The 16,191-nt window shown below is 32.7% G+C and overlaps 1 protein-coding gene across 1 annotated transcript in view; it reads left to right on the top strand.

Moving 5' to 3' along the window:
• Positions 1-11,860, top strand: part of LOC100815409 (histone-lysine N-methyltransferase ATXR3) — an 18,624-nt gene extending 6,764 nt beyond the window's left edge. The window contains exons 5-20 of the mRNA XM_006592337.4: positions 721-1,094; positions 1,178-1,729; positions 1,827-1,927; positions 2,234-3,281; positions 3,423-3,494; positions 5,473-5,583; positions 5,671-5,771; positions 6,087-6,186; positions 6,267-6,362; positions 8,238-8,405; positions 8,530-8,655; positions 8,747-8,800; positions 9,899-10,146; positions 10,239-10,347; positions 10,444-10,746; positions 11,433-11,860. Of these exons, the coding sequence (XP_006592400.1) occupies positions 721-1,094; positions 1,178-1,729; positions 1,827-1,927; positions 2,234-3,281; positions 3,423-3,494; positions 5,473-5,583; positions 5,671-5,771; positions 6,087-6,186; positions 6,267-6,362; positions 8,238-8,405; positions 8,530-8,655; positions 8,747-8,800; positions 9,899-10,146; positions 10,239-10,347; positions 10,444-10,746; positions 11,433-11,609 (3,740 nt within the window). The 3' untranslated portion in view covers positions 11,610-11,860. The remainder of the gene's footprint in view (positions 1-720; positions 1,095-1,177; positions 1,730-1,826; positions 1,928-2,233; positions 3,282-3,422; positions 3,495-5,472; positions 5,584-5,670; positions 5,772-6,086; positions 6,187-6,266; positions 6,363-8,237; positions 8,406-8,529; positions 8,656-8,746; positions 8,801-9,898; positions 10,147-10,238; positions 10,348-10,443; positions 10,747-11,432) is intronic.
• The last annotated feature ends 4,331 nt before the right edge of the window (positions 11,861-16,191 follow it).

The raw sequence follows: 16,191 nt of genomic DNA on the forward strand, positions 1-16,191 counted from the left end.
TTGGACTTAGCCCATGCTGGAAATTGTATCCATATTATATTATAATATAAAGGGGTAATTAATTACACTAACCTCCCTTGAGGTCGTGGTAATTATATTTATTCCCTTCTTGATTGAAAAACTACATCTACCTCCCTTTTTATTTTTAAGGGTACTATATGTATAGTCCATACTCCATATATAAAAATTGGGTTGATATACATAATTTTTTTTATAAAAATGGGTATCAAGTAAGAATAATATATAAAGCAAATGAGGCAGGTGTAATTATTCAATCAAGAAGGTTGTAAGTGCAACTATCACTAAATTATAAATATTTTATATTCCAAAATCAAATTTTTATATTTGTATATTATATATCCTCAGACATTCAAATTTTATGTGCCCCATAACTGTATTTTTACTTCTTAGTTCTATTTTTACTAGCAGTTTTGACTGTGACTGTGTTTTGGAGGACTGCTGTTTGCTTCATCAATATGCATGTCAAAATGATACAAATCCTCTTGTTGACTTCATGCATATGCTGATGTAATTTATGTACGTCACTTTAAGTGCTCTGGTTATATCTTATGGATTCTAAAATTCTTGGCTTGGTGAATGTGGGGCTAATTTATTTCCCTTTAGCCTTTTGTACTGGTGTGACCTGGATAAGACTGTAAGTTTAGCTCATTGGTTTGCAATGTTTCCCTTTATTGATATGTTGGGGTATATTTCTTTTAGAAGGCGATGGACATGCTTCCAAAAGAGCTAGGATGCTGGTTGATTATAGTGAAGAAGATAGTGATTTTGAAGATGGCAGCCTGCCAAATTGGAAAGATGAATCCACTTTTGAGGCTTTATGTGGTGATGCTACATTCTCTGGGGAAGGAAGTGACATTACTGATCCCAATGTTGGAAGCTTGGGTTTATTAGATGGTTGTATGTTGTCACGAGTTTTCCACTGTTTAAGGTCTGATTTGAAATCACTTGCCTTTGCATCAATGACTTGCAAGCATTGGAGAGCTACTGTAAGGTTTTACAAAAAGGTCTCAAGGCATGTTAATTTGTCATCCTTGGGTCATTCTTGCACTGATTCCATAATGTGGAACATTTTGGTAGGTTCGGTATATATTTTACATTTAACATTGTCAGGAATGTTTCCTTGACTTTCTCTTCTAATCTGATTATTTGCTTGCAGAATGCCTATGAAAAAGACAAGATAGAATCTATTGTTCTAATTGGTTGCACCAATATTACTGCTGGCATGCTTGAGAAAATTCTTCTTTTGTTTCCTGGTTTATCTACAGTAGACATTAGAGGGTGCAGCCAGTTTGGAGAGCTGACTCTGAAATTTACCAATGTGAAATGGATCAAGAGCCATAGTTCACATATAACCAAAATTGCATCAGAGTCACATAAAATCAGAAGTGTTAAACAATTTGCTGAGCAAACTTCATCTGTTTCTAAGGTCAGCATTTTGGGTATTAGGGATGATTTTGGTGAGCTGAAGGACTATTTTGATAGTGTGGATAAGAGAGACACAGCGAAGCAATTATTCCGTCAAAACTTGTACAAGCGGTCAAAATTATATGATGCTCGGAACTCCTCGTCTATTCTCTCTAGAGATGCTCGTACAAGACGATGGCCAATTAAGAAATCTGAAAGTGGTTACAAGAGGATGGAACAATTTCTTGCTTCAAGACTGAGGGAAATTATGAAGGCAAACTCCTGTGACTTTTTTATGCCCAAGGTACACCAATAGGTTCTGCAATTAATTCTTTTCAAGTAACTATGGCAGATTTATTTTGTTCATGTTTCATACGTTTTATTATTTCTTTGCTTTATAGGTTGCAGAAATTGAGGCTAAAATGAAAAATGGTTATTACAGTGGGCATGGGTTGAGCTATGTCAAGGAGGACATCAGTAGAATGTGCCGGGATGCAATAAAGTAAGTTTTATGTTTTCTATTTCCCACTTCTCTTGACAGAAGATGTTGGCCATTTTTATCTGATTCTATGCATGCCTATGAAATCATAGGCTTATGTTGACAAGAAAACAAAAGAACCTATCATGTTTTAAAAGTTTGGCAAAATTTATATTGTGTACATTATATGATCACCATTATTTTACCCTGATACGTATGTTGCGGCTGGATGCTTTTGCATATGGATTTGTTCTTTCAGCTCATATTTCTTAGTGTTTCACCCCCTCATTTATTTAAATGTTAATGTATTTATATGCTTATTGATTACAGAGCAAAGACTCGGGGTGATGGTGGTGATATGAATCATGTTATCACATTATTTATTCAGCTTGCAACACGGTTGGAGGAGAATTCCAAGTATGTGAATAGCAGAGATGCACTAATGAAGTTGTGGGGAAATGATCCCCCATCGTCTTTATGTTCTACTTCCTCTAAGTACAAGAAGAGTAAGGAGAATAGATTGTTATCTGAGAGGAAGCATAGGAATAATGAAACACATGGTGGTTTGGATAATGGAGAATATGCTTCTGATAGAGAAATCAGGAGGCGTTTATCAAAGTTGAATAAGAAATATTTCAACTCGGAGAGTGAGACATCTGATGACTTTGATAGATCTTCTGAAGATGGCAAGAGTGATAGTGATACTACCACCACTGACACTGAAAGCGACCAAGATGTCCATTCAGAAAGTCGAATTGGGGACTCGAGAGGAGATGGGTATTTCACACCTGATGATGGGTTGCATTTCATTACTGATGAGCGTGAATGGGGGGCTCGCATGACGAAAGCAAGTTTGGTTCCTCCTGTTACTCGGAAGTATGATGTCATTGATCAATATATCATTGTAGCTGATGAAGAGGATGTGCGAAGGAAGATGCGGGTTTCATTACCAGATGACTATGCAGAGAAGCTGAGTGCGCAAAAGAATGGCATTGAGGAGTCTGACATGGAACTGCCTGAAGTCAAGGATTACAAACCTAGAAAACAGCTTGAAAATGAGGTTGTTGAGCAAGAAGTTTATGGCATTGATCCCTATACCCACAATCTTTTACTGGATTCTATGCCAAAGGAGTTGGATTGGTCTCTACAAGAGAAACATTTGTTTATAGAAGACAAGCTCCTTCGGATGTTGAATAAGCAAGTTAAGCATTTTACTGGAACTGGAAACACTCCAATGAGCTACCCTTTGCAGCCTGCTATTGAAGAAATTGAAAGGTATGCAGAGGAGCACTGTGATGCGAGGACAGTAAGAATGTGTCAAGGTATATTAAAAGCCATAAAAAGTCGTTCGGATGACAAATATGTAGCTTACAGAAAGGTATATGATCTTTTTACTCATGCACAATTTAATTGTTATCTTCCAATGGTTCTTTAGATTCAAGATTTTCTCAGTTTGTTGCCTTCTTTGAACTGTTATTTTTCCCTGTTCCTTGACTGTCTATTTGTCTGGATCATGCAGGGGCTTGGTGTTGTTTGCAACAAGGAAGAAGGCTTTGGTGAAGATGATTTTGTTGTGGAGTTTTTAGGAGAGGTATGGATTCATATATAAATATATCATAGTTAATAATAAAACTCCCTTTGTTCCTTTTTATAAGAACCAAATTAGAGATTTTGCTTGGTCCTTTTTTTGAAAACCAATGTAGAATGCCTTACTATTAATTATTTTCTTACTAAAATGCCCTTAATTATGAGTCATTTCTTGAAGTTCAAAAAACAGTAGGTGGAATACATTAATGTATTAGACTCTTTCGGAGTACTTCGCCTCATATATGGAGTATTTTGGCAACTTTATTTTGTCTTTTCACATGCACAGCCAATAAAAATTAGAGCAATATATATTATTGATGAGAGAGATTAAAGATAGTAAAAACGTTTTAAAAAAGAATGTGTCATTAATGTTAGGGCCTTAGGGGTAATTTTGGAAAGAACATATAAATTTAGGACAAATTTAATACTATTAACAAAATCAACTAATTTTCTTAATTCTTGTGAATTAGTTAATTGGGTCTTATAAAAAGGGCTGAAGGGAATATATTTTATAACAAAGAATATATAGTAAAGGCTTTAAAAATATATAATAATTATATGTTCATGATATTTTGCCTATGCAACTTCATTTATGAATCTTTAAGGCTTAATGTACAAACTATACATGCTTACATAACAGGTTTTCTGTAAATGTTAATAGAATTTGGGCTTAGGGCTTAATTTAACCCCACAATACTGACTTGTAAAATGAGGACTGGCCAAGCCTTATAAGAACTACATTAGCCAGATATCTAGTTGATGTGGGATTTCAAACACTCCTTCACACCTAGGACTGGCCATTTGGAGCACTGGCACATAAGAGTGACCCAATAACAACACCCCTTCATGCATAGGAATAGACATCTATAGTGTAGACAAATACGTATGGCCCCAATAATGGATTTAGAAATTAGAATAGACTCTTATATTATCTTAGAATTTGGACCTAGGGCCTAACTCAACCCTAGAAAACTTGCTTGTAAAGTGAGGGCCTTGTAAGCATTACATTGACCATGTCTCTATCTCAACAAATGTTAAATATCTAGACAACAATGTATCTATTAGAGAGTGGAAAATTGTGTGCTTGTGATGTTCTGTGTTCTCCATCATGATCAAACTATGTATGATTGATTCTCTGGCTCTGCAAACCTAAACTTTCATGCATCTTAGATTTGAAATTAACATATTAGGAGTGTAAGTGTATATAGCCTGTAGTAGGCTTGAGTAGGATCGCTGTTGTAAGCCTGTCACCATCTGACAGTTACACTTAGTTACAGTTTCTATTCAGTTAGTTAGAGTTGTTATCTCATACTCCTTGCTTTATATAAAGAGCCCCTGTACTTTTCCCAAATTGAATAATACATAATTTCTGTTCTCCAACTTTTTCTTTGTAATTCTAACCAGGAGGGAATAAATAGTTTTGTGGTGTTTTCCTGTAACATTGTGGTCATCAATATTTATTCTTATTTGCCTCATGCAATTTTCTTTATCTTTCTCTTTTAATGTCTTTCTCCTGGATGTAGACTAATTCTGGATTTACCGCTAAAGTTTCACCACATAGAATATTAGGGCCCATTTACTTTAAAAATATTTTCTTTTTCACATTTAGTTACAAAACTGCCACCTTGTTTTCAACTTATTCCTGTCTTCAAAGATTTGTTTTTGTTTTCTCTGTTTTTGTACAAATATTTGAAAACAAAAAACAAGTTGAAAACAATGCAGTTTTGTAAATAAAAGTGAAAATAAAAATTTAAAACACAAAATAAAACAGAAGTAAACAGGCCCTTAGAATGTCTCAAGGACAATGTATGCTTATACATGAGGTGTTGTCCTTTGAATTGATATGCTATCATGGGTCAGTGCATCTTAGTTTTTTTGTATAAGGCTATCTTGTTTAGAAGCCTAGTCAGTACTCTGTAGGATCATATGATATGCCTGTATGATTTTGTGATAACTGGGCATTATTAATGAATATTTATTAGGTCTATCCTGTGTGGAAGTGGTTTGAGAAACAAGATGGGATTCGATCTCTGCAGAAGAATAGTGATGATCCAGCACCGGAGTTCTATAACATCTACCTTGAAAGGCCAAAGGTGCCTACTTCTTAAAAATATAATTTGTTATGGGTTTGCCCATCTTTCAGCTTTCTGTACTTATATAATCTTCAATTTACATGACAGGGTGATGCTGATGGGTATGACTTAGTTGTCGTCGATGCCATGCATAAGGCTAACTATGCCAGTCGGATATGTCATTCATGCCGACCGAATTGTGAAGCAAAGTAAGTTGTGTTTTCTGTATTGTTCCTAATTTTTCTGCTGACTTGTCCAAGCCCTTGATACTCGTTCTAATTCCACTCCTCAAAACCCCCTAACCCACCTATCAATTTTCCTATATTTTGTTGCCATTTGCATCCCTGTATAGATTTAGACAGGGAATATGATGTTTAATTGACTCAAATTCGTATAATTTTTCTTTGATTTGATCCCTTAGATGGCCTTTGAGTAATTATTCATTAGCTCATGATATTTTACATTGAATTGATTTTTTTTTATCTAATTAGCTTGTCCATTGCCCTTTTGTATTGTGTTTTCAGAGTTACTGCTGTTGATGGTCATTATCAAATTGGTATTTATAGTGTTCGTGAAATCCAACATGGTGAGGAGATCACTTTTGATTACAATTCTGTTACAGAGGTGTGCCCTGTTGCCTGTCAACCTTTTCAAGTGTGTCTGCTTTCTATCTGTGTAATAAGTACCTGTTCATCTCGTTGCAGAGCAAGGAGGAATATGAAGCTTCAGTTTGTTTGTGTGGAAGCCAAGTTTGCCGTGGGAGCTATCTGAATCTAACTGGCGAAGGGGCTTTCGAAAAGGTTTGGATTTGGGAAATCTTTAACTTTTAGGTCCTAAGATAGAAGGAGAAAATAAAGCAAGCACATGTGAAAATAGAATTTGTATTGATGTTGGACACTTATCAGACACCACTGCACTGTTTTTAATGGCTGAGGGCCAAAATTCTGCCATATAAACACGCCATTGTGGCCATAGTGAGCCTTCACAAGTTGCATATGGTGGTTGGCAAAAAAACCACCACGCCATTCCACCATGTTGCACCATTTAACAAAATTGCACCACTGTATAGTCCTAGTCACATTCTACATTATATGTGTGTGTGTTCTACTACAAGTGAGTTAGTACTGTAGTTAGAGAAATTGTAGTCTAGAAAGTAGAGATATGATCAAGGCAGACCATAGTATTAAATTGCACACTATCGTGCTTCAATAGCGGTGTTGCATTGCTCCATTCATGTGTCAACGAACACTGTCGTGGAGCAGAGTTGAGTTGTGGTGAATTTTGCAGCCAATAGCATTAGCAGGTGGAGTGGCCACTTGCTGGGGAGGCGTCAATTTTTTTGGTTTTCTGACAAGGCTGCAACTTCTGGTAAGACAACCTCTAATTGGCTGGGCACAAATGTTTTGTATTTTTGAAAGATGGCGGATTATTCAGCTGATGGGACAAAGAGAAAGAGACCGGTGTTTGTTTTTCTGAAAGAAGATAGTGGATTAGGAGGTGGTGGCTGATGGGTGAAAGAAAAAGAGACTAGGGTTTCTTTTGTTTTTTGCGTGAGTGGTCTGCACCCAAAATTGTGTCACTCTCGATCCTAAACAGTCCTACAATTGTGTGTGGTTGTTTTCCACTGTTTTTTTATATAATTAATATTATGCTATTATAATTTTTTTTGACAAACTATTAGAAAGTTATAAAGTACTCTATAATATTTAAAAAATATATAGAAAATATCAATACGTTATTATTTATTAAATAATATTATATAATAGAGACTAATATGTAACAATATAGTACATTAGTATATATAAACATAATATATAAATAAAAATAATTATTAAATTAAAATAATAAAAATATGTATTATATATATTTAATAAGTAGAAAGAATATAAAATATTCTTAAACAAATAAACATATTATATAATAGAAGCTGTAGCATTTTGGGGGTGGCTGCACCGTGCCACAATCTGCTGTTAACTACTATGAGGCAGACACAAGGACATAATCTATTTATATGACGTGACATGGCTTGGATACATTATATGAAAAAAATGAAATGAAATGGACATACAACATATCCTAAAAACTGGACATACAAATCCTTGACATAGTTGTAAATTTATCTATTGTATTTTCCTGATCCACTGCCATTTTTTAGTAATTCTATATTTGATTCCATTTTAGCATTGATCTTATCATCATCATCATTGTTATATATAGTAATAAGAATGAAAAAGAAGATTCCATTTGGTTGTTTCTTAACTGTGTTGTACTTGTACCCTAAATTTTTTTAACTTTTGGCATATTTCCAGTCCATTGTTTGTGTGGTATTGGTTTCCTTTGTCATACCTTGTTCTTATGGAAAAATGGTAGAAGTCTTGGAGTCCTCAGTGAGTTAACTAGACATGGTTAACACGTTGGTTGTGTTCTTGTCTACATGAAACCATAGCTGATTGTAACTAGAAAGTGGGCGTGCATTGCACACTTAGTCACGGGCAACAAAACTCAACTGTGGAGAGAGTGAAGGAAAAAAATAGTGGCCCTGTATTATATCACAGTTTGACACGTGTCAAGTAGCTGGACAGATTTAATATAACTATTGACTAGTGGAATTGTCTTGTTATTATTATATGTTGTCACTTTAGTTGTTGAATGGAGTATTTCGTCTGTCCTCTCAGGTACTGAAGGAGTGGCATGGAATTCTTGATCGTCATTATTTGATGCTAGAAGCTTGTGAATTAAACTCTGTTTCTGAAGAGGACTATAATGACCTGGGAAGAGCTGGTTTAGGCAGTTGTTTGCTTGGAGGCCTGCCAGATTGGCTAGTTTCCTATGCAGCTCGCCTTGTATGTGCCTTGCTTCTTTTGCATTTAGTCAGTTATTTATTTTTTTAAGTTTTTGCTGTTATTTATATTTTGTTATTTCAGTTTCTGACTTGTATTTTATTTAATTATTTTTATTCTGGTGAAGGTGAGATTTATCAATTTTGAACGAACTAAACTTCCTGAGGAAATTTTAAAGCATAATCTTGAAGAGAAAAGAAAATATTTTTCAGATATCTGTCTTGAAGTTGAAAGGAGTGATGCAGAGGTTCAGGTGTGCTTTCTGTTTTTCTTCCTATGCTTTATTATCAAAAGATGATGAATTTAAGTAAACTTTATTTCTTTCTCTTACTGTTATGACTCAGGCTGAAGGTGTATACAATCAGAGGCTTCAAAATCTTGCTGTCACTCTTGATAAGGTGATTTTGCCTCCCCTTTTGCTCTAGTTTTTTTTTAATTTTTTTTAATGAAGATTTGCGTTTAGAATTTTGTTGTAAAAGAAAAATGGCAAAGGTCAATTTTTTGGTAAGGATCATTGCTCACAAGAATCGATGGGTCAATACTGTTTTAAGATTAAAAGCTGCTTGGTGTGGCAGTTTATAGTTGGTCAAGAATTTTGGATCTAATTCCATTAAAGATCTGATTTGATTTATTGTAAATAGGTAAAGTTAGAAGCTATGTATAGCAGATCTGTTGGGATTCTTTTTTTCATTGTATCCTTAATTATTTCTTTCTTTGATTATAAATAAAAATCATCTCGTGTGTGAAACATACACTCAATAAACTCTAACATTTTCTATTTCAAGCATAGTTATTAGTATCTTATGATTCACTATTCGAATCTTACGATTCTATATAATTAGGCTACCGATCAATATGTTTCTTAAGATGAATCATAAAAGACTTTGTATCTTACGATACATGAATGAATCATGTGAAAATTACGATTCACAAGATTCAAGGATTCATTTTTTTTTTTAGTTTTCTTTCACCAATTTTTATGAAAAAATTAAGAAGTTATATAAGCCTAATTAAATAAAAAGAAATTGAAAGAACACTTTTAAGCTTATCCTATTTGATTACTCCTACTTTTTTTGTTGCTCACTCATTTAATGCATGTACTCTATTTAGCTATTTAATTGCTTCATTTCCATTATACTAAAATAAAGGCTTCACAAAACATCTCATGCTCATAGAGTTATGTTTTTTAGTTATTGATCATGAATATGTGCTTTAATAGGTTTTTATTAGTTGCATATGCTATGTTTTATTATTGATAATGAATCTTGCGATTCACGATTTAGAAAATGAGCCTTCCGATTCACGATTTGAATCTCGATTCAACAACCATGATTTCAAGCACTTCATCGTTACACTCTTCAGTGTAATGGCAAGTGAATGATGTTGGTGTCATTCACAGTCTGTACATTCAGATCTCAATGTAGAGCTGTATTTTTCCAGTAAATTTTGCTTTCTGCAGTTTGAAGGTAAATTTAAATCTTTGAGTGGTTTTACAGGTAAGGTATGTTATGCGATGTATTTTTGGTGATCCACTGAAAGCTCCACCTCCTCTTGAGAAGCTCAGTCCTGAAGCAGTTGTTTCCTTCCTCTGGAAAGGAGAGGATTCATTTGTTGAAGAGCTTCTTCAGTGCCTGGCCCCTTATGTTGAAGAGTCTACATTGAATGATCTTAAGTCCAAAATTCATGCTCATGATCCTTCAAGTTCTGGAGATATTCAAAAGGCAGTTCAAAAATCTCTTTTGTGGTAAGTGCTCACACTTCTAGTTTGTTTATGCAAATATTTATCCTGTTGGAATTTGCAATCATCACATTATGTTTCTTCCCCCCTTTGTAAAGGTTGAGGGATGAGGTTCGAAACCTTCCTTGTACATACAAATGCCGGCATGATGCTGCTGCTGACTTAATTCATATTTATGCTTATACCAAGTACTTCTTTAGAATACAGGTATGTTCTACAGTGAATGTCTAAGCTTTATAATATAGTGTAAAAGTTTTTTTCTGCCATTTGTAATTTTTATTTACAATAATTTTTTTCATGCAGGATTATCAAACTATAACATCACCACCCGTCTATATTAGTCCACTTGACTTAGGTCCCAAGTATGCTGACAAATTGGGAGCAGGATTTCAGGAGTATCGAAAGATATACGGTGAAAATTATTGTTTAGGGCAACTGATTTTTTGGCATAATCAGAGTAACGCGGAGCCAGATTGCACCCTGGCTAGAATAAGCAGGGGTTGCTTGTCATTACCAGACATCAGTTCCTTTTATGCCAAAGCTCAGAAGCCTTCACGACATCGTGTTTATGGTCCAAGGACTGTCAGATCTATGCTGGCAAGGATGGTTAGTTATTTTGTATTTATGAAGTTCTCATTTCTAACCTTTCTTTTTTGTGGTGGGGGGTGGGTACTGTAGCTATACGCTAACAAATGATTAGGTAGCTGATATATATTTCATTAAATATCTTCAAGGTTCTAGGGTTGAATATATTTTTAATAAGTTTGGCACAAGCGACATATATGCTCTAGCTTGAAGCCAAGTGTCGAATAACATGCTTTACATATTTTACACGTTAAAATTTGTAGGTATCAGTTACTGTGAAGTAGGGATTCGATTGATTCCCTTGTTAACTTGGTAAAATGTTTTGCTTCCATTTTCAGTTTTCACTTTTAAGCACAAAAAAATACCTTATTTTCATTTTGTTTTTGTTTTCAAAGATATGGATAAGAAACTGAATAAATATTTAAAAATAGAAAACAAAATGAAACCAGGTAATATTTGTTGCAATTAAAAGTAAAAGAACAAGAATCATAGACATGAAATGTTTTCTCAAAGTGAATAGACCCTATGTTTCTGTGAATTAATGGGTAATGCTGGTGAGTTCTTGTAATGTAAAAATTTGCTAAATTATTAGGAGTAACGCAAACATGAATTTCAGTGTAAGAAGCTATTCATTACTATGCTTTTGTGGTTTCTAGTTTCTATTCTTTGTAATTGGTGATTAATTAACTGATGTTTTGTTTATCCAGGAGAAGCAGCCCCAAAAACCTTGGCCCAAAGATCGGATTTGGTCATTCAAAAATTCTCCGAAATATTTTGGCAGCCCAATGTTAGACGCTGTAATTAATAACTCTCCACTTGACAGAGAGATGGTTCATTGGTTGAAGCACAGACCTGCAATATTCCAGGCCTTGTGGGACCAGTGAAGTTTTGCTTGCATGGTTTGGGGAAAGCCCTTGTTAGAGATTAGAGAGTGGTTCATCATTCAGAACCTGCCTCCCTCTTTTAGCGTGGGGAGTCTAATTATTAATCCATAGCATAAGTTCTTGTTTCGCATTGTCCTTCATTCTTGTGTACAGTTTTCTTGACCTTTGATTTGTAATTCATTTGGTTGTAGGGCATTGTTTTACTCTTATCTAATGTCAAAAGAAATGAAGGGAAAATAGGTTTATTTCAAGCCATCTGTCTTATCTGACTTGAGTCAATCTTAATTTTCCATTCCATTGTTTCCGACTGATGGCTAAATTTTCAGATTTGAGATTATCTGAATTAGTTTTTAAACATGGTAGTAATGTGTGAAAGTGTGGCTATAAAAGTCCACCTTGTTACGTTATACATGGTAGTAATGTTAGGAATAATAAATTAATTTTTTGAATAAATAAAATAAAGGAAACTAGTGGTTAAGTGACTGATTCTAATGTATGAGTAATCTATACTATTAATAAAGAGAATATTTCTTTTGGTATCCATAAATTTTAGACAATTTTGTTTTTTTTAGTTTTTATATTTCTACTTTTTTTTTTAAAAAAAAGGTAAAATTGCAAATTTGATCTTTCAATTTATCTTCAAAAATTATGTAATGTTGGTCTCTCAGGTCATAATTGGATGTTGATCGTTAACAAGTGATGTTGACGGTCACGTTCTTATTGGATGATGATCGTCATGCGTCATGTTTTGATTGGATGTTAATTTCATGAAAGATGAAATGAATTGTTTTTATTGACCAATCAGAACATGACTTGTGGCAATTATCATCCATTAAGAATGTGACACGTGACCGTCAACATCACTTGTTAATGGTCAACGTCTAATTATGGCCTGAGGGATCAACATTACACGATTTTACAAAATAGGGGACCAAACTTGTGAATTAAATTATTGGGGACCAAATTCAAAATTAGAGATAAACTGGGGGATCAAAAATGTAATTTTACCTAAAAAAAATTATTTATTATTATCATGTTAGTTTTATTTATTAGTGTTATTTTTTATTTTTTAACTTCTAAGTCTTTTCCCCCTTTTTTATTTATTTAAAATACTCTCCCCCTACTTGTTTTAAAAACAATACTTGTTTCTTACATGCCATTCTTTACCTTACCTTAATATTAATATCTAAAATAAAACTTATTGTGTATTTAAATTATAAAGTAAAAAAGTTTAACATGCAAGAAGTGAACATTTTACTTGAAATTATATTAATATCTACAAAATATATTATTAATATTTAAATTACAAAATAAAAATGTATCACATGGGCATGTAAATCCATCATTAATATCTACATGAATACTTATTAATACTTAAATGTTAAAATAAAAATATATTGCATTCGAATAACATTTTATATGAAAGTATATTTATTTATGTCTATATTAAAAATACTACCATTTAAATTAAAAAAGAGTATCAAGTGGGAGTGAATATTTTACATAAAAATACATTAATATCTAAAATAAAACTTATTAAATATTTAAATTACAGACTAAAAATATATCACATGCACGGAGTGAACATTTTATATTAAGTTATATTAATATTTACAAAATATCACATGGGCATGAAAGCACATTAATATCTGCATGATTACTTATTAATACTTACATGTTAAAAATAATAATATACGGTATGAGAAAAATATTATGAAAGTATATAATGTCTATATAATTCATAAGCTGTGACACAAGTGACAAATAATTTGAGTCTTTTAAGCAAATGATAAAGGTTCCATCACTAACTATGTAAATAGAGCAATACATATAGGGAGAAGAATTTCTTCTTAGTTGGTACTCTATTTGCTCGGAGATTAATCTCATGTTTTTTAGAAGAAAAAAACATAAATGTCTATATAAAAAACTTGTTATTTAATATTTAAATTACAAAATAAAAAAATACTTTAGGTAAGTGATTTTTTGCGTGAAAATCCATTACTATTCACAATGAAACTTATTTAATGTTTAAAGGAGAGTGAAATTATCACACTAAGTAATCATTTTACGTGAAATCATTTAAATATCTACAAAATATTTGATTCATATCTTAATTACAAAAAAAAAAAAATATCGCGTGAGCATGAAAGCAGATTAATACCTACATGAATACTTATTATTACCTAAAATAAAAAAACCATGTGAGAATAACATTTTGGAATAGCTCCTCTAACGTGCACTAGGTGTACTTTAGAGGAAAGTGTGACTATTTTAACTTTTAATTATATCAATGGTCTACATCTTTTCACATTATCTACAATTGTCGCTTAAATTTAATTTTTACAAAATAAAATATAACAAAAAATAATAAAAAAATTTGCACTGCATGTATTCCTAGGCAAAGATACGAAGAACACTTTACACTCCGCACATACACTTCCCTTCGCTGCTACTCCGTTTTTTGTTGTTGAAACCAAAAATTGAATTACAATTCTTTTTTGTTGTTGAAACCAAAAATTGAATTACAATTCTTTGTCATGTGATATCACATAATTGTAACTCTCTCTTCACATAAGTTCGTAATCATGTCTTTTTGAGAATTGCATGCATGCCTTTCTCATTTATTCCAGGCTATTTTTAACTTATCTGTGTGATTAGTCTTTTTGACACCGGACCTCACATACTTTGCTCAAAATTTAAATTCCCATTGTTGTATGATTGAGAGTAGTGATAATTATTTTGCAGTTATTGTGTGATTGAGCCTTGTGTGCCTCTAGTGCAAACCAAAAGTAAAAACCTATCATTCCTTTTCTTATCAGAACCTATCAATCCCATTCTTCTCATACAATTATTTTTCCAGTGTTCCTGATCTTAAAATTTTAAGCAACCACTCGTCTCCCACCAAATGGATAATGCTAGAAAAGTAGGTATTTTTATGTGTATTCTGATTCTAATCATGGATGTTATAGCCGGGATTCTCGGTCTCCAGGCTGACATAGCACAACACAAGGCATCCATGTAGCTAGTAGCTCTATTTATGAAGTGCACTTAAGAAATGGGTGTGCAAAGACAATTTCAATGATGTGGAATATTCTATGTTAAACCTTCATATATATATATATATATATATATATATATATATATATATATCAAACAGGTTAAGCACTTAAAATTGTGGATACTTGAGAGTAGAAGGGCAAGTCATCAAGCCTACATGTTGGGGTTGAGTGCAGCAGTGTTTTTGGGAATAGCCCATCTTATAGTCAATTTGCTACGTTACCTCCCTTGCAATGTAAAGACTTCCTCCTGTAACGGTAAGCCATTCAGTGTGGCTTGCCTTATGGTAACTTGGTAGTGTATCTTTCTTTCTTCTATAATTCCTTGTTTGTATACCAAAGGAACACCAACATATATGTATCATTCACCAAAGAGTAAACCTTCACTTTGGTCTGTCAACTATATTATTATTCTCTTTTCTAATTAGAGTACTTAAATTAATAAAATTATGTAAATAATTCTTGAAGTATTGAATATTTGTCAATTTACTAATGTTTAGGAACAAATTTTAAGGATTTTTAACTTCTCGGGTACCATTTATTTACACTATGATTTTTAATATATATTTAGAGATTATTTATATAATTTGTTTATTTGAAAACTATTTAGAAGAGAGAATAATACTTTATATCCATGAAATTGATGGTTTATTCTTCATTAAACTTATATCCGGCCTTTTCTTTTCTCCTTTTGATTGTGTTGTTGATCAGGATCTTGTGCGGCGTTGGATTGTGCACGCTGGCGATGGGGACCATAGCAAACAAAAGTTCAAAAGATCTCTCTGGTTTATCAGACAATCACTTGCTGAAAGTTGGTGGCATTTGTTGTTTTAGTCATTGTATTTTATGTATCACATATTACCTTTTAGCTACCACGGGGTCTAGCTCAATTGTTGAGTTGGAGTCTAGTATATTTAATTTGTTCAACCGGTTATCATAGAGTCTAGCTTAGTTGTTGAACAAGAGTTTATAATAACTGTTGAGTAAGATACTACGAGGTCTAACTGAGTTGATGAATATAAATCTAGCTCAATTATTTAGTAGACCGTGTGACTTGTGTAAATTTCTTATTATTTTTCTCCAATCTTATGATAAAAAATTACGTTTTAGCCATATTGATTCTATGAGCAATAGGAAATGTTTTTTTTTAAGTTAATAATAGAATATTTTATTTCTGTTTTTATTTTAAATCCAATTATTATTGTATATACTTGCTTTGTTCCTATTATAAGACTCAATTTCGTAATTCATCAAGATTAAGTAAAATAGTTAATTTAGTCAATAACAATAAATTTCTCTTAATTTTTTTTTTCAAAACTATCATTAGTTATGTTTAATAAAACTAACTGAAAAGTGAGCTGATAGTTGAAAGCTGAAAATTAACTTATTAAATTATAAGTATTCAGTTAAACTAGTTGTTAGAGTAATTAAAAAGTGTAAGGAGACAAAAAAAATCATAATTTATTTAAAAATGACGATTGGGGAATTAGGTAAATATATTTATAATAAAAATGAAAGAAAATATA

The sequence above is a fragment of the Glycine max genome, chromosome 12 (assembly GCF_000004515.6).
Source record: "Glycine max cultivar Williams 82 chromosome 12, Glycine_max_v4.0, whole genome shotgun sequence".
Taxonomy (NCBI): domain Eukaryota; kingdom Viridiplantae; phylum Streptophyta; class Magnoliopsida; order Fabales; family Fabaceae; genus Glycine; species Glycine max.